General features: G+C 33.1%; 1 protein-coding gene across 4 annotated transcripts in view; it reads left to right on the forward strand.

The window, feature by feature from the left end:
- The window catches only part of raskol (Ras GTPase-activating protein raskol), a 730,597-nt gene that overhangs the window by 249,779 nt on the left and 460,763 nt on the right, over positions 1-20,055 (forward strand). Inside the window, exon 1 of one of the 4 annotated variants that reach the window (XM_085825455.1) lies at positions 5,912-6,094. The exons of the other annotated variants lie outside the window; for them this stretch is intronic. Within the exon in view, the coding sequence (XP_085681581.1) occupies positions 5,927-6,094 (168 nt within the window). The 5' untranslated portion in view covers positions 5,912-5,926. Of the gene's footprint in view, positions 1-5,911; positions 6,095-20,055 lie in introns of those variants that run through there. 4 annotated transcript variants of the gene reach the window in all.

Raw genomic sequence — 20,055 nt, forward strand, 5'->3', positions numbered from 1 at the left:
AATAAAAATTATATTTTTGTAGTAATTATTACGCCGATTAGCAAATTTGCAATGTTGTTTGGTTGAAAAATTGCATATAATAAGCCAATTATTATTATTAGTGCTATTTTGAGTTAAAAAAAATTCTTTTCTTTCGTGGATGTCTTATCATATCCGATATACTAGACGCTTTCGCGGTTAGCAGCCTGAAATAGTTATTATAAAGAAGAAACAATTTATTATATGAATTCAACTAAAGTAATTTCAAGAGTCTTACTAAATACTTCGGAATATTTTTGTATGTTACTCGCATTGTGGAAAAACAACATCTAAACCCACCAAATTCTGAATTAGATTATGTAATTTATCATTACCTTTTGCATAATTTTATATGGAAATCCGAAAACAAAATACAGTTGACTATTGAACAACATCGAAATTAGCATCTTCCCCCCCCTCCCCGTCAGCTCGCGCGCTTTTCGAAAACAGACAACCATGCCACTATTCAAAGTCCAACTACTTCCTACACCCGATATTGACAAAATTTACGACCTCACACACTACTCATTATTCATAGTTCAAGTTGAAAAAAACAACAGCAAAAATCTCATACCACAATGCCATAACAGCCAGAAATAGTACCACTCCACCGAAAATTGTTTCCTTGCTGCACTTTGGGTGAAATACGACGGAGAACACAAAACTTCACTCTGCCAAGGACTTATCGAAAACCCAATCTGTGTAAACTGTAGTAATTCACATCCAACGTCATACCATGGTTGTGTAAAATTCCCCAAACCAAAATCAAATACACCACAAACTCCAAGAAAACTGTATTCTGAAATAGTCGCAAACAAAACTCAAAAACCACCAAAAGATATACAACAAACCGCTAACACTAACCAAGATCAATCCACTCAAACAAACACTGTCTCACACATAAAAAACACTAAATCTCCCACAAATATTCACTCATTAGGATTTTTAGAACTTTTTAAAGCCATAAAAGAATTCGAACCTATTTTGGGTATTCAACTTTCGAAACTGATTTACTTAATTAATAAATACCTCGATCAAATCAGAGCTGCAGAAAATGTAATGGAAAAAATGTATATAATATTCTTAATGTTTGAAGAGCTCAATAATACTAATAATAACTAACTTCACTAACCATTTATTGATATACATCTAATCTTTCACGTATTATTAAAAAATAATATATATATATATATATATTCAAAATAAAAGAAATTAAATGTGAATTAAAAAGTCTATGACTTACGCTAAAGCTGCAAAGTAATAAACTAATAATTCATAATAATAAAAAAAACTTTCCATATACCATCTCCAAGGAACACAAATTCAATTTAAAACCATGAATGAAAAAAAATTTTTTTAGTCAGAATTTTAATATTAATAGTAATTTAAATTAGTATTTACAAATTATTTTTAGTCAAAATTTTAATAGAATAATTAGTATTTTTAAATACTAATTTAAATTACTATTAAAATTCTGACTAAAAATTTTTTTTTCATTGTTTTAAACTGAATTTGTCTTCCTTGGAGATGCTTTATGAAAAGTTTTCGTATTATAATTATATATATATATATATAATGTTGTATGATCTTAAATTCACTTAGTGCGAAATCAAGTTATTCTACTACTTGTGCAATAGCTGCAAAGTAAGTTAATAATAATTTATTTACTAAAGAAATATTTATATATATAATAGCTTTACTTATTTATCTCACTTTACAAGATAACAGTGGGCCAAATAACTTTATCCCTCCCTACCCCTTCCCTTACATTCGGCATACTTCAAACTTAGTATGGCAATGAAAAGAGTCCCCTTCCCCTAGCACACTGTGGATCACACTGTACCCAATCACCTACTCCTTAGCAGCCAATAGCGATCCTTCCCTACGACCTGCACCAGCCTTACGACTTCTCACCTGATTCAGCGTCGCGACTTTGTTCATACCGCCAGCACGGTACTCAGCTCCTGCTACTCTCATGAAAGTATATTTTTGTACGGGTCTTCATCGTCATCAATAATGAACACATCCAAGCCATCTTATCGTTCGATTTTCCAATTGCTTATCTTAGGACTTTTCATTCATCTTTCTTAATTCTTTTTAATGCTAGATTAACATTCGATAAGTGCAAAAAGTGTTTTGCTGGTTTAGGGCTATGCCCAGGCGCCCTAGAAAAACTGAACGATAGTTCACCGACGAAAAACCGCATAACATTTATCTACCCCCAAACTCCTCAATCCTAAACCCGTATCCTCAGTTTACTGTGTTCCCCAAAAAAAAAAAAAAAAAAAAAAAAAAAAAAACAAGCACACGATTATACTGTTATCCTTAAAAGTGTCTGTCGTATATTTTGAGAAAGTCTAGAACAATGAAAAATACCGTACAACACAACGTACATTTGTTTGTTTGTTGAATCAATTATCGCAAAGTACATTACTTTAGTCCCTACTAAAGGGGACTTTAGTTTCTTTTAGTAGGGAATATGATCTTCCCTGACTGCTTTGCAGGTTTCACATCATTTGTCCATTCTGAATATGAGGTTGCCAATGAGTTGTTGAGGCATTGCTACCCATTCCTCTTAACACCAATCACAGTTTCGGAATCATTACTGGCAAGTTACGTGCTGCCACTCGTCTTCCTAGAAAGTTCAATACATGCTCGACTGGATTTAGATCCAGAAATCTTCCCCGTTAATCCATGTATTCAATATCCTCACTCTCCAACAGTTTTTCGACAGCAACTGTGCGATGAGGTGGAGCACTGTCATCCATGAAGAGGAACTAAGGACCCAAAACACCTCTGAAAAGACGCATGTAAGGAAAGAAAACGTCGCTACAATAGCAGCGATGACTGAACCTCCTTGGAAGATGTGAAGGTCGGTACGGCTACCAAGCATTATGTTTCCCTAATCGAGAACTCCGCGACCTCCAAAACCGGTCCCTTTTGATTATGTTGAAGGGGTTATTGCATGTTCCCCGCTTTCTCCAAATGTGTATGCGTCTAGAATGGCAACTCAGATTAAATCTGCTCTCATCCGTAAAGAGTACTCGACGACATTAATTATCTATCTAATTCTGGTGCTCCTGCAACACAGAAAAATGCCTTCTCCGATGAGTTCGCGTTAATGGTATACACCATACAGGTCGTTGTGCAAACAGACCACCATTTTGCAGCTTCCTGGCCATGGTAAAACACAATATCTGTCATCCAATCGCCTGTTCCATGTGTCTTGAGATTTCTCCCGCTGTTTGCTGACAGTTACTTCTTGCCTATAGGGTAGTATACCGGTCGTCCGCTGCTGTGGTTGCTCGTAGACGACCACTGCTCAACCGTCAGACAACTGTTTCTATACTTTGAAATGCTCTGCAAAGTCGTGAATCAATGCTGTGAGCAATCCCGAACTCCACAGCCATACTTGTCATACTTCGACCTTCCTCAATCTTTCCAATTGCAGATTCTACCTCGGGTAAAAGCATCCAGATGTCGTCAACAGATTTATTCTTCGACATTTCACACTGATTCAGCAACTCGACGTCGTTTAAACTGATATATGCCGTGGTATAGCTCCCCAAAAATGCTGACCTCCGGCGATTTTTAAACCCCTCCGACACTCCTCCATTATGTCTAGCTGCATATATGTGCATGTGCTAATGTACCTGACCCTAGTCGATCTCCTGATCAGTCTTTTAGTTCGCTCTTCCTCTTCGTTCCACTGATAAGCTAATTTTGAACTTCGTCATTAATGTTTGCACACCAATGTACGTGTTCGGTTGGAAGACTATGTGTGTCCAAAATTTGGTAACTCTAAATGCCGCCACTTTCTGTAGTACGCGAAATAAACATACATACATACATACATACAATACATGCGTGCATGCATGCAGATAGTTTCTTCATTATTTAATAATGGATATTTGTGTACATTTTATAGCAGAAAAATAAAGCACATTATCATCTACATACAATTTACTTGTTAACAATGTACTCTGTTTTTCACTATTTCGAAGTCACGGGATTTGAGTTTGAGAGTTTTTTCACAACTGTGGCAGATTTCTGAGTATTTTTCAGACAAATTCACCGAAAAAAATTCAAAATTAAAGTGCAGTTACTCAGTTTAAACCCGCGTTGTTCAGGAGTCAGCCATAGTTAATTTATCTTGGCACAATGTTTTTTTTTATTATTATTATTGTTTTCGTTTTCTTAGAAATATTTCCGTGGTTTCTTTCTAACATCATGCTCTTCTTTATTGTTTAATTTTACATTTCCTTGTAATTGTTTATTCAAGCACTTAGTATTAAAATTTTACTCCTTTGCTTAATTACTCTCGCGTACTTACTTTACATCCGTTTTAAAGCTCCGTACTTTTTAATCGAAATTTTTTTAATTCGACGAGGTGCGTGAGGCAATTAAATATCACCTGAAACATTCAAAACATAATGTTTCAAATAAATAAATAAATATTCTTTTGAAACGCAATCATAATTATTTATAATTTTTCTTGTTATTATTCTTTTCTTTTTTCTTGAAATGAAGTAATAGAAGAGAATGATATAAAGAAATAAAAGTAATTTTTAAGGAGAAAAAATTATAAATAAATAAATACAATAGAGAGTGAGATTTCGAACGCGCAAACGCCGGGTAGCATTTTTAGCCTATCAGAACTGTTCCCGCGGTGTGACGTCATGCACCTTTCTTTTGTTTACTTTCATCTTTGATCTCACCTAGCCAGTTTACTGAAACATTTAATTTTCATTCAGAGTTCCCTTCTGGAGCTCATTCTATTCGGTTGTGTTGCGCTTGTAACTTTCATCTTAAAAGAATCTCGTGCTCGAATTTTTTTGGTTTACAGTTTGTGATCGATCTCGAAAAAATGACAGTTTCCCTGCAGCCGTATTCGCGAGCATTTGGTGTATTTCGCCGAATCGTCTTATTTTGATTTAATGCTTTTATTAAAGACATTTCTCTTATATTTTCTGAAAACCAAAAAACTGTACGTTTTGTGAACGTCTCGATGAATTTCTAAATTTCGAAGCCATTTGGATAAATTTACAAATCGAATTTTTACTGAATATTTTCGAATGAAAAAAATAGCTAATATTTTTTATTATAATTTCAGAGGAATAGAATTTTTATTGCTCACTGTATATTTGATAAATCAAAAAGAAACTTAAAACATTACTTAATCATCGACTATAAACATTGTGATTAATTTTTAACATCTATAACGCAATTGAGAGTTGACTTTTTGGTTGTTTTTATAAATTTATCTCTTCAGTAAAAAATAATCCTTAAAAACAAACACAATCCTGGATTTATTAATAAATAATAGAAATTAGCTTTTATTATCACGTTTTCTATTATTCCAAAAATTCTTCCGAGAACTTCAAATTTTTATCACATTAAAGTTGCAAGATTTAATTTTTGAAGCACCATATTTATCTTCTTTACAAGATAAATAAAACAAAAAACTAATTTGATTTATTTGGAGAGATAGCTTCAGATTTTGTCTGCTCAGTTGGGATCTGGTTTTTGTTTCCAGTTGAAGTATGGAATGTAAAATTATGCGTTGATGTCTGGTATTCTGAAATTATGATATCATTTTGAAGATCTGGCAACTTATAAAGACTCGACTGCGAAGAATCTCTTTCCCTTTCAACAACGTGATATATTTTACTGAAATTAAAAAAATAATAATAAAAAAGAAGAAACGTAACATCTGCAACATAAATATTACAGAATTATTCCCCATCTCAGATTTTATTTATGGCATTTAGTCGTAGCTTTTTCGTCTCGAATTTAAATGTGGTTTTTTAAGAATGTAATGTCGTCGAAGCAGAAAAGTTCTAAGCTGCTTAAAGAAGTTACTATTCGTTAGTTCATCTGAAATCTAAACAGAGACATAACTAGCATCATGTGCACTTGTTCTGTAGACCTTTGCGGTTTGCAGTGGTGTGCGGAAGATCAAGGTTCACCTGTATTACCTTACGAAAGACCTTCGGAAAAATTTTTAAGCAAACTTTTTCTGCTTTCTCCTCGAATACCGAGGGCACGACTGAAAAAATGGAAGAATCATCGAAACGTAAGTAAAGATCATTATTGCTCATTATGATATGTTTAGAAGTATAATTTTTTTGCTCTTTAAGCTTCTAAAATAATTAATAGCAGATAAATAATGCCTTTTTTTTGTATATGTAGTCTTCTTTTTAAAATGTTGTTATAACTTCAGATAAATTTACTCCGATGATTTGCTTATTATTGATTCAAAATGTATGCAACAGTTGTGGCAGTCTTGCTTAAAAAGATATTATTTATCTTGTGATTCTTAAATTAGTACTGGTATATTAGATCTGTAAAGGATTTCCGATTCCGTACTAAATTCTCTTCGAAATGATGTCCGTTTATAGTGTTTACAAGTAGCATTATTTTTTAAAGTGCCTCAAATATTCTAAATATATGTTCACGTGAATACTTTTCTCTAAGAATTTTTATTTACAGCTTTAAGAAATGTGCATTTTAAAGTGAATGTGTTTATGTAAGTTGTCTCTTAATTTTTTTTATTCTGCATTAAGTTGTTTCCTTCCTTGTTGCCTTCCATACAGAAAGCTCTTGAAAATTAGTCCTGTGTAAATAACCGTATGCTGTTTGTTCTTAGATAAAAATTTGTCAATTCTCAATTTACTTAAGTGAAAATTTTCTTTTATCATTAAATTGGCAGCTCGTTCATTGTTGGTGTAAGTGCGTTAACAACTTAAATGGTCCTGTCGATGATGATATCTAATTCTCGTCTAACAGTACATTATGGTACATTATATCAGCTGTAGACCTACGGCTGTAAAGGCCCGGGGCGGAAATCTTCGTGGGAACTTCCTTATTGGAGTAATCACTATACAATAATTCAACCCAAATATACAATTCCTGTTTATTTAATTAGAATTAAATTGTTAAAATTATTTGGAATTTTTTTAAAAAGCATTTGTGTCAATAAAATTTTTAATAAAAGTTCTAAAAATTGGTCGCCCCCCTCCCGATTTTGCGAGCTCTGACTTTTGAAATTTTATAGCTTTATCAAAATTAATATTTCTAGCTCCTGTATTTTTAATGGTAAGGCCTGTCAAATCGTTGCCTCATTGCTGATCGAGGATAGCTTTCAATCAGCTTCAACTTCTTTCGCTAGAAAGGAAGCTTCTTTCTTCAATTTGTTTCTCTAGCTAGTAGCAACTGAAATACACGCTGTCAAAAAAAAGGTCTTTACTGTAATTATAAGTTAGGGACTGATTCTTGGAAGTCCATTTCGCAATAATATTTACCATTTTCTAGCTCCATCCTTTTTTTGTAAAGTTTCTTCGGAAGCCCTCCCGATCAGAGGCTCGGGTGGTCCGCCTCCTCCCCTGCATCATATAATACAGTACAACAATCTTACAATACAATGCAATACAAATACAGTAACGATTCTGTAATATGCAAACTTTGCAAAATGACAGACATTCATTATATTGTACAGTACTTTAACGATGCTTTGCAATATGTTAACTTTGGAAAAGAATAAAATTTTAATTATGCATTATAATAATTTAAGCTAATAGTGACATATATTAACTATGCAAAATAATTTATTAGCTTTACAACACAATAGATAATTAATTAAGTAATTCACTGTTAATTAACTAAGGACAATACACGATGCACAATTAATCTTTATATACATTGAATAGTCCACTGAACGGCACGGGATGATTTCGCTAAAAAAGCTCAAATTTAACCTTGCATTTTTTTTTAAATTTTAATGCCAGTATATCGAGCTACTTTATATCTGTATTTATGTACTTTTAATATATTGTCTTGATTTGTTGGACATATTTCAAGATGCATGAATATATACTTTCTTAAGGACATCAGAAGTAATATCCTAGAGATAGAGAAATACGAGACTTGTAAATGTTACGTCGAACACTGTGCTAAGCGTCTGTGGATATACTTCACTGTCAGTGTTCGTGGTCTGGGTGGAATATGCGTATTCTGTGAGAAACTGAGGACAATGTCTAAAGTTAATCCAAAATCGCGATTAATCCGAGTTCGGTTAAAAAACGCAGGAAAAAAAGTAACCGAACTCGGAAAACTGAAATAGCGGTGAAAAATAAAACCGGATCACCAAGTCTGAAAACTTACCATCCCTGACTTTTCGAAACGAAGTTATTTGATTATTTCATTATAATACGTATTTTAGAGGTGCATGCACATTTTGCAATGAAAACAAGTAATCTCAGTATATAACTTGCAGCAGTTCTGAACTGTGAAGTAAATTCCTATTTAGAGGATGACTGCAAGTTTCTACATTCATTGATGGATTACGCTATTAAAGTTTTTGTTACACGAAAAGAATTTCCTGGACATCGCTAAATTATCAAAAATGAGAACACTAAATATTTCCGCAAAAGTATAAAAAAAAAAAGAATTTTTCAGAGCATCACGAGTAAATTTTTGCTTTTCAAAGAAGAAATTTTTAAGTGACCATGATCAGTGACTTTAATGATCCTCCGGTGGAGGATTTCTAAAACTGCGTACTTATGTTCAGACGTCTTAAATTCAGGAAGAAATATTTTTTGTAATCGTGTGTATTCAACAGGAAAAGGAGCTTATTTGTTACATGGGGGTTACCTTACGTTTCGTTGAAGAAACAAACGAATCAAAATCAACTGATACACAATTACTAATGATATCGCGAAATGGAGGTGATTAGTAACAAGTGTATTATAAATTCTTGTCGTACGCGGATTTGCAGACAAGGATTTCGCATATCCGTACACATTTATCCATTTAATTTGTCTAACGCTAGAATTTCGTTTTCATTTGCTTCAACGTTTGTTCGTCAACACTGTATGCTTGATGGTACCAGCTCTGGCCATAAATTATCAACAGTTCCCAAGGATTAACAATCGTACAAATTGCGAAAGCAATTGGCGGCGAAAGATTTTCAGAGAGGGAAGAAGTCAAAGATTAAGTCGAGAAATGACGAATGAAGAACTATATGATTTTATGACATCGGCGGACGATGAAAGCAATGTTAAAATAGAAAAAGATTAATTTATTTAATTTTCAAGAAACTAAACGAATTTTTTAAAAAAAGCATAGCAATTGTCTGTTCTTAGTGTGGAGACTGACCTAAATGAAGAAAGCAGAAGAGACTTTGTGAGAGTGGCACCGAAAACCTCGTGATATTTTTGCTCAAAAATCGCGAAATTTTTTAAATGTTGCGTCACTGATTATCCCAAGCAAAAATTGCCGTTTATAACGTATTTATTAAGCAGTAACAAAAACCCTTTGAATTCATTTCTTCCTTTTAATTACAACAATATATAGGCTTCTTTAAGTTGTGCGCGCTTTCTTAATCTGAATTATCACATTTTTCCATGGAATGTTAACTTTGCAGAGCGCAATTTTGTCGTCGCGCAATATATAGTAATGACTCAACCTCGCGTTCGGCAGTGATTTATTATTGTACATAAATAACATTATTAAAAGGTGATCAAACTTATTTGAAATTAAGTAGCTATGGAAATCTTCTGTCATATAGGTGTGTAAGTTTGTTGCGCTTTTTGCTGAGTATTGCTACTCATTTCTAGCTTTAACTGCCAGAAATAGCTACTAAGGGGTAATACGAAATGGCCTCATCCCATTTAATTCGAATAAACCGAGTACCATTTTACATCCAATTCCTAGTAATTTGAAATCCCAATAGAGTCCATTCTGTGACTTCAATTTGAGCCGAGATCACGCCGAAAGTGCTTTAGTAGGAGCGAAAGTAATCAATCCTACGTCGATGAATTGAATGTGGCGTGCCAGCGGGCACACCGCACAGATTAAGTGAAGCATTACGGTTGGGTTTGTGCAAACGATTCGTGTTGGTGCCATTGCTCTAATAATTTTCGGTGTGAAGTGCGATAACTCATTTTTGCTTGCCCTCCTCGACGCCCGATTGTGAAGGCTGTTTTCTTTATTCTGAGTAATGGTTTTTGGAGAGGAAAAGGAAAAGTTTTTTGGAGAGATGATTGTTGTTGGATTTGAAAGTGTATGTTTTTTTCCCCCTCTCTCTTATACTTACCATTTAGTGAAGCGGTGAAGTTATGGAAGGAAGCAGCTTTCAAATTCGATATATTTTCATGCAGTTACTTCAGAACTTCAGAAACGCACTTCAGAAAGATATTATTACACAAATCTTACCTTTTCTAGGATAGAAAGAGAAAATAACCAAATTAAAATGAAAACCTTTGATTTTATTGCAAATTAAAATTTTAACGCATACATTATTTATACATGTAAGAGAATCTGTGGTTTTAGAAAACATGTATCTGTTTTCTAAAACCATTTGTTAAGATAATATAAAATAGTAGATGGCTCATCTTTAATTATTCCTACTATTTAGGAGTTATTTTTTCATAAAAGCAAAATTGCTGAGGAAGGCTGCTGAATGTTTTCCTAGTATACCTCTAATATTAAAAGTATAATGCGAATAATAAACTTGTACGCTACGATTATACCTATTTTGCATCTACATACCTTCTTAACTCTAATTAGAAGATCCTTTATTTGAAAGCTTGTTTTAAAGAGTACGAAGTTGTAAATTTAGACTAATAAGTGCCCAAGATTTAGAGATTCTAGATCGCAGGAACGAATAAAGATACGTCAGCAGATGTATTGGCCGTTGAAGATGTCCCGAGGGCCAGGTATCATGAAACAAGGAGAAAGAAGAAAGGAGACAAAATAAAAAAACTGAAAGGGTACAGATTTCAACAGCCGCTTAAAAGAGCTCTTTAAAATTTAACATGGTTTAGCAATAGAGATTATTGATAAAGATAGCTGAGGTGGAATAACGAAACATTCTATAGGATACAAACGAATATACATTCCAACTAACGTGGGAACGTCACAACCTCTTCTGTATATTTGAAAACTGAAAACATATCTGAAGCCATTTTATACAAATATTGATTATTCTTAATTAGCTATATCATGACTTCACTGCTTTTTTATTTAAAATCATTCCGATTACAAAATAATATTTTTAACAATTGCATCTATTGCTATTGCCAGTTAATCAACAGCAGAGAGATTAAGTTTCAAAGATAAATATCTTTTTTTTGCCAAATGACAACTGACTCGAATGAAAAGTGAAGCAACGCGAAATCGTGCTTTGAGACTAATGACCTTTTCGGACTAAACTGAATGGTACAGAACCGTCGAAATTACAAGAATAGTTTTTCTTTTTTTAGTCCATAGGGCGTTAACCCAGAAGGGCTGTTAATTTCGTTTTGGCATTTTGCGTTGATTCACTTTTCAAACTGATGCCACCAAATATTACAGCCCAGTATATATTATATTTAAAGAAATTAAATAATGGAGAATCTGCCTAAATGTATATATGCTTCTCGCATTGTGATAAAACAACGATACCTACAGCCATCAAAATTTGAATCACGTAATCCTCCACCGAATATGGGCATGTGGAAGCCCTAATTTGGAATTTGTTTTATTATCTATTTCATGTTTTGTCAGACATTAAAAAATTTTTGATTAACAACGATTTCAAAGCGAGCAATGGCAACATTGTGCGGGAAAAAAAAAAATTATCTCCAGCGCGCAAGACTGTCTATCGGAAATTCTAAAAATACGCTCATTTTGAAATTATTTTGCAATATTGCTGTTGAATTGAATTTTATGGTTTATGTGCGAAGGACGTGATATTTAATAAAAAAAAAAAAAAGGTAACACACAAAACGTTAAGAAAAAGCATCTTTGGGCGTAATGTAAAATCTAAAAGCTTACAGTTTTTGGGGGGGAGGGAGCGAGGGTAATAATTTTCATTGATTATATTTACATATTATGTCAAAAAACTATAACTCTGTACTCATATGCATTTGCTCAATTCCTCCTTCAGTTAGATGCCTATTATCCGAACTCGTACTACTCACACTGTGCAGTTGTTCGAACACATTAGGCTCAAACTCAAAACTCAGGTAAGAACGACTTTGGAAGAAGGTGCAATTTTTTTTTTTTTTTTTTTTTTTAAGAGAGGTGAATGGTGGGGGTGGGAGCTATATAATTGTTGGCGAAAATTTCTACGAAGTGTTGAAAGCAAAATTTAAACAACAATAAAGAAAGTGATAAGGAACTGAACCACGTAATAATGAACATCGAGACGATATGGTCAATTAAAAATGGCTTATGAAAAGAATCTGAGAGAATCTAAATTACGATACAAATGAACATTAATGAGTGATTAAATGTCGATTCATATGGTGCTGCATATCAGATTTATAAACTGGTGAGATTATATCATCATATATTAAAGATGAACTAGAAATTGAGGAATGTGATAGCGATTATTGCAGTAATTATTATTCAGACGCACCAGATGCAAATAGATGCCTGTTGCTAGAGTGGCAGGAACATTAATCTGTTTCAAATATGCAACACGAATACAAACCAGTTACCCTTAGAAAGCCCTTCGCGGAGGCATTTTTCTTCTCTTAAGCTGATAGTCGTAATGCGCTTTGCCATAATCAGATAATTCAAAGGTTCTCAAATTTTATAAATTTTGTACCGCTTCAATAAAAATAAAAAATGAATGTACAATCATGTATCAATATATGTGCCAAAAGGGATGTCATTTTACATAAAACTATTGTGTAAAAATTTTACCTCCTAAAATAATGTAATGTACTACTTGGGGTATATGTATCATTAGCTTGAAAAACCCTGAAGTAATCCAGTTCCGGTTCTCTAGCTGAAAAGAATTTGCAGAATGAGCGCAGACAGAATACTATTTTCTTTCAAGCAAAAATAATTTTTAAATGCTTACTAAAAAGTATATTTAATTAAGCTCTCAGTTAAGGGATAGAAACCAATCTATGTTGTTATTTTCGCGAGTGGCCCTTTTCTTTATTGTTTGATAATTTTACATTTGCCTTGTCTTTCAAGTTATCCGGACTTACTCTTGTTAGGTACAGATAATTGACGCTCCTTTATTTCAAATCATCCTTTCGTAATTGTGAATCAGTATTAGAGACAGTTATTCACAAAGTATTAGTCACAAACAACACATATTCGAGAACTCACACGTTTATTTTCCATGTGGAGAGAATTTCTAGTCTGCGATCATCACTAATGGAATTTAATTCTTAGCCTAACGTTTTCTAACAAAAGGTATTCTCGCATCATGTGTCTTCATGTTTTTAATATAACACATATTCACCAGCCCTCCTCAGCAATTTTGCTTTTAGGAAAAAATAACTCGTAATTTGGTAGTACAGTTACTTTTAAGTATCTTGTCATGTAGAGGAACGTGTAATGGTAAATCTAATAGCACACTAATAATACAAAATAATATTTAACGGTTACATAATTAGTGCAAAGAGTGGCTAATAAGTATAATATCGCAGAATCTCCCCAAACGCAGAACAACGAGCAGTATATTCAGCTCTCTTCTAATATATAATTATTTTTGTGTTTTCTCCTTGCAGTTAGTGTTGGGGATATTAGGCAATGATAAACATAGCCGTGATCTTGTGTAGATAGTGTGGCTCCAAATGCAACTGCCGTCTCAAAATCTTCCAGATGGTTGCCTGTAGAATACCAAGCTTGCGGATAGCGCGCTTTGCCGATTTTTTGTTGGCTTACATGCGAATTGTCTGTTAGAAACGCTTGGCGATCTAATGCTCTTGCCTTCATCAGTGACTCTGAAATAGTGGCACTATTGCAAAATGCTTTAGTGACTATATCCTTCTACTTTTGAAATGCTGGGAGAGCTGTGTATGGCGCTTATGACCAGAGATAATTTTAAATAAAAGAAATAGTTTCTTTTCATGCAGTAACCGAAACATTTTTAGGAGAAATAATAAGCTTTTCAGGTAGGATGCAATACATTTCCATATTTTTTTTCAGTTGAATAACTGCGATGAAACGTTCCGAGAACTCTTTAAGTACCCCTTTCATTAATATGTATGATCAGAGAATTTTCAGGCAAGGATTTGTCTCCGTATTTATCCCTTTAGCTGCTTTTATGCTAAAGATGACTATTTGAATAAAAAAATAATTCGGAAGAGAAAAATCATTACAAAGACGGAATAAATCAATTGATTCTCTGAAATATCCTCCAGCTTGAGACTCCCATGAAGTCGCTTACAGCAACCCAACTTGCAGTTTCTTTTACAGGCATGTTTTTACGATTCCCATCAGATACTTGTATAAGAATGCGTAATAGCATGCTTAAATAAAGGTTAGGTAATAAAAAGATATGAACGGAATCATTTCTGCAGCGACCGTGCGTGAGATATATTGAGTATATGCGGGCATTTTGCATGATGGATTCGGGAGACCGCATGCAATGGGGAAGGTCATTCGTGATTTCGAGTAATTCATTATTTTCTGTTTTATGCAGGAGTAAAAATGGTAATAAAAATTCATTCGGGAAGACTCTTGTAATGTAAATGTGGAAAAATATCAACACTTGAAGGAACCATGGATTATAAAACAGTAAATATTATTTGTTATATGTTGCGTTTGTTTTAATACCTGGTCAAAAACAAATCTTTGACAGGTATTAAAAATTTAATTTAAATTAATAGTTTAAATATTGTCATAAAAATATATAATGTAATGCGTTTGATACGTGTTTTACTAATTATACTAATGGTATAGTCATTAATATTATTATTCAGAAATACCTATAGTGTCTTCCAAAATGATTGGATACTTTTAGTTCCTAAAAATAATGTCAAAAGTTTTTAATTTATTAAACTGAAATTATATTATGTAGTTTACTTTGGAATTTCTTTATATGGTTCACTTTTTATGTATTCACTTAGTCTTCTTTTAATGCTAAATACTTTTCTATCTATTAAAAATTAATACTTTCTTCTTGAAACTTCAAATAAAATCATTTTAAGAAACTACTACCTTTAAATTTTTGACATTATTGCACATCGTTGAAAAGTAAAATCAAAATATTCTCGTCTGCTTAAATTTTTTGAGTATATTTTTTTATAATTTGTTTTATTTTAATATTTGTTCTATTATGGCTGCTTTGAAAATAACTGCAATCAGAAATTTTTTTAATTGATTCTTAATTTTGGACCAGGAAAAAAAATCTTCGTTATAGCGTCTCGTGTTTTTCTCAAGCATAAACTAACGAGCCATTAGAAGACCACGTGAGGAATTATCCTCTGATCTTAAGTACGACAAAGTCCAGAGAAGATACAAGGAACTCTTTATTAACTCACTATAATCACAGATAGCGCTGACTCGTGCTTACAGAAGCCAACACTTTTTGCTTAACTCAAAATGGTAACGATGAACTTAAAATTAAATTTAGTCAGTTTAACCGAACGGCTCACAGGATAATTTAACGCGCAGGGTGGTTCTGACTCGTAAAAATCGGCGTAAACAAGCTTAATGGCTAGAATTGCTCAACACCACAGAAATCGAATCGCTAATAAATCAAGATTGCAACGTGGCCTTCAAGCAAGCTTAACGCGTTCTAAAATCACCTTCCAAAAACCTTCCCTACTTTTTTCTACCTCATATGAATACACGCGCGCTTGCTTATTAACATTCTGGCTAGAAAGCGTGGGTTGAAAACGATAATCAAAGGAAAGCTGCTTTAAAGTAACAATTAACTGTTAGATCAGTTAAATGAATCGTCACAACGTATTAGAAAAGTTGCTTGGATGGTTAATTTAGACCATTCACATGTTTATAATCTTACGAAGCAGGTATATAAAACATTAAAAAATTGGCAATAGAAAAACGGCATGGGAAGGCCATCCAATTATGGAATATAGCGTAATTTTGTCATAAATATTAAAATAAACGAAGACTCAGTTCTCAAAACCCTTTTATTTTACTTTTTACGTGCTCCGAGCTTAAGGCACTACACGGAAAGGGAGTTATGCCCCTTGGAGGTCTTTTGAAGGGAAACTAGATCGTATCCACGATATAACCACGTTACACGGGGAAAACCACAAAAACGCCCATGCAGTCATGCCCGTTCGCTAAAACTCGAACCCCGGACCGAACAACCAGTGTTCAGCGCGTTTACCGCCCGGCCGCTGGTGGGCCTTCTCAAAACCTTGAAACAGAAGTTTATTAAGCATGTGGAATACCTGTTAATACAAAATTTGTGACCCCATACGTTTAGTTTCTTCTTTATCATCTTTTCTGGATTTGCTATTCTTTTATTGTGAAGTTTGTAAGGCTAAGTATGTATTCGTAAAACTTATGCATTGTATTTTAATACCTGATGCTCTAAATTGTAAGTTTTCAAACTCTACCTCTGTATTTGTTAATCTGTCAACACAATTAAATAATTATACAACTTAATTAAACCCCCTCCTGGAATGGAAGAATAAAACTCTATATCTTTCTTGTTGAAATTGATTTTATCCAATTCTTTATTTACTGTTAATTTTACCGTATATTTCCGTACGTTAATTTTACCGTGTATATATTCGGTATATATAATTTTACCATATATATATATTTACCATATACCATATTTTACCTCTTTTAATTTTAGTAATTTTATCTTTTGAAAATCGAGAGCAGAAAATTATCCGAATTATTTAATTTCCTAAGGATGTGGTTATAGCAAGAACAAAATAAATGATGTTGTCTCTGCTATTCCTTGGCTTCAGGTCATCCATAAATAGTGTTACAAATTTTGTGTATATGTAAATAATATTAGTGAAATTATATGGGAAACTGCAGTATCTTTTGTGTAATGGAATATGAAATGTTTGAAAAAGCGAAGCTCTGCTGGAAAAATGAGGTTCCAAGGGTAAATTTATTTAACACTGAGGTAAGCGAGCTTCACTGTTTAAACACACTTTGCACTGCGTTGTGTTTAACATTCTTAGTAGTTGAAAGTGATAACTACTGATTGCACTGTGTCAACACTGAGAAGAGCTGTACGAGTACATTTGTGGAAAGTTGTTAACTGTTGGCGTTTGCTTTTGAAAAATAAATTTTATCAAGAAGGTAACTGAGCAGCCGATTCGGCAAAATCGTAGACTGGATGTCTGTTCGTGTTTGCTGCGCTGCGCTGTGATGGGTCAGTTCTTGTATTTAGTTGACATAAATTTCAACATTTCAAAGGGAAAGGTTCGGCGTGACCTTCGCAGGTAGTTTGTGAGGGTTTGTCTTTGTTATTAAGAAGACCATTCTAAAATTTAGGGAAGCTCATTTTTGAAGGCATTCAGGAAGCAGAAAAATACGCAAATATTTTTGAATTTTCCAAACCTGGTGCTAAAAAAGCTATCGGGCTGAAATACGGTATTAGACCATATTTATTATTAGACCTTGCATACCTATTTGCAAATCTAGTATTCTTTCCCCTTTTGACACCTGATAGCAAGAGTCTGTTCACATATTGGCAACTCACGCTGCATTTGCTCTTGTTATTCTTGTATATTTTCATGATATTTTTTTAAAGTGTTTTAACGAGAGCTATTAAATAAAATTTTCAGACCATCTAAACGTTTATGACAGAAGATTTGAGACGAATAATAAAGATGACGTATTTTATATATAAATTTAAAACTCTTTTGGTTACATCACGTGTGGTTGTCGACGGGATTTGCGAAATACCGATTAATGTATATGCTGTATGTTGAGGAAACCTACAACTTTTATGAAACAGAAAAAATAGCGTTTCGAATGTGTGACTTGAACTGTCTTTCCTTTTCCTTTAAAAAATTTGTTTCATTTTCCCCTTCGAACAACTATTTTTGCTTTGTATTTTCCTTATAACTTTTTAATTTAATATTTATTCGCGAGCGACTGGAATCTTGAATGATTCATTAATTAATGACTAAAGTATGCATATTTAAGTGTTCATAACTGAAAATCACACAAGTAAAAGGTCCCAAGTAAGCGAAATGCATAATTCGAGTTAGCAGAATTTAGTTGAAATTTTTATTTTCCTAATTTAAATTTTGAAAAATTGCACAATGTACTACCAGAATGAATAAAGAATGCAAGTCATCTAAAAAAATGATTTTTTTAATTGGGGGTTTTTACTATAACCATTATTAACTAAAACTCACTTGTTATAAATTCCTCACTTATTTAAAAGAAACGTTTTTATGTGGAACCTTTAAGAAACAGTTATTCATTATTATGAAAGAAGAAGGGAATTGTTTTAACTTTGTTACAAATTACTTTCAACAATTACGAATATAATGTAATAAAAATTAATTAAATGTTACGTAGTTAATAACGTAGAATTTAATAAAATGTTACGTAGTTCTGCTGGGCATGCCCCAGTTAATATGAGAAGTAATATTCAAAACAGAGTTACCATTTCATTCATTTAAATTGCATGAAACCACAAATTCACAACGCATTTTTACCTCTCGCGAAACAATGTACTTAAGGGAGATTATGTTTGCGGTCCAAAAATTTGATGGTGAATTTTCAGAGTGAATAACCACGAATCAAGGTTCTCACAACACGTTTTGACTATTTTTACAATGATGTTTGTTGTTTTGTGTGCAGTATACGTTTGACGATTAGCAGGTTTAGAGCCCTTAACATACATGATCTGAACTTAACCAATGTAAAGGTTCACTTTTTCCCCCAAAATGCAACAAGTCGTTTTCAACTTTTGCATCAAGGCATTATAGCAATTATGGAGAGGTCTTCTATCAAGTGATTTGTAAAACCTGCAATTCGCGCTGCTAAAAAGGAGACGGAAACACAAACTTGGAGTGTGCTTTGCAATAAAAGCTACCGCCACATTCTAGAAATCCATATCATCACAACACATACAAAACTGTTTTAGCTGAGTTTGGAGACATTCAGACACTAATCCGATTGACGAGTGAGATGGAAACAACAATACCACTTCGCCTGATGAATGGGAATATAAGACACTGCAAATCCTGCTGTTAGTTTTGAGGAGTTTTTTGTTAGTGCAGATGAAAGTGTTGCAGTGTGTGCTGCAGTGGAATTTGATGTAGAAGCAGTAGGCTCTGAGCTGCAAGAAATGTCACCAGGCAAACGTGAGGAGGACAATATCATTCTCCCCATCTCTCACTTAATGTTATAGGCTTTGAACACAGTAGAACATTTTGCTGCAACATCCAAATTAACTGCTAGTTTTACGGAAATAAAGTTGATTGTGAAATTACTAGGTATTTTCATTCTTGTCCGCGACAGCAAGGTGTACAGAAATTTTTCACCAAAATTATCTGGGAATGCATTTTTTCAAGTTACAATATAGTTATTAATGTAGTACTTTAGGGTTTTGTATAACGACATGCATAATATATTGTAGTACTTACGTAACTGTAAATTATTAATGTGTACAAATAATTGTTCAAAAATTAAAATTTGAATCCCCAGTAATAAGAGTTTTTTTAACACTAGCTGTTGAGTTTTTGCAGTCCCTTGAGATTTGTGTTAAGGAACATTTACTGTATTTGAAATCATGACTGTAACAAAGATCAGAATTTAAGAACTATTTTGCATTTACAAAAACATCTTGTTTTCCTTATAATGATGCATATGAAAATAATAATGTTTAAGTGGAGTATTGAAAAGTTTAGTTTATGAAAAATGTGCTCAGTGTTTAATGTAACACTAATTCCTAAAATATTAGGTTTAAAAAATAAGGGATTAAAAAAGGGGGAGAAAAATTAAAAGAAAAAAAAACTTTCGGTCATTAACTTCGGTCCTAACCAAGCAAAATAAAATCCATTGACAAAATTATGCTACAGAAAATGCCGACAAAAAGGACAGAAAGAATCTGCAAGCAGAACGTAGAAGCCCTTGGCAAGTATTGCTGCTGCACAAAAAAATTCCTTAAGCCTTTAATTAATATTCTACGTACCTTCGCCCATAGCTGATTTTCAAAATGTTACTCGACCAAGCTTAAAATCTTTTAATTTGTGAATCGAATTTAATAAGTTTGGTATTGATTAACATATTGAAAGATTTAAAATCAATGCATGTATTTCTTGGTAATAAAAATCTTTATTTCACATT

The sequence above is a fragment of the Stegodyphus dumicola genome, chromosome 10, assembly GCF_044657685.1.
Source record: "Stegodyphus dumicola isolate Sdum_Otavi_A_Nest chromosome 10, ASM4465768v1".
Classification (NCBI taxonomy): Eukaryota; Metazoa; Arthropoda; class Arachnida; order Araneae; family Eresidae; genus Stegodyphus; species Stegodyphus dumicola.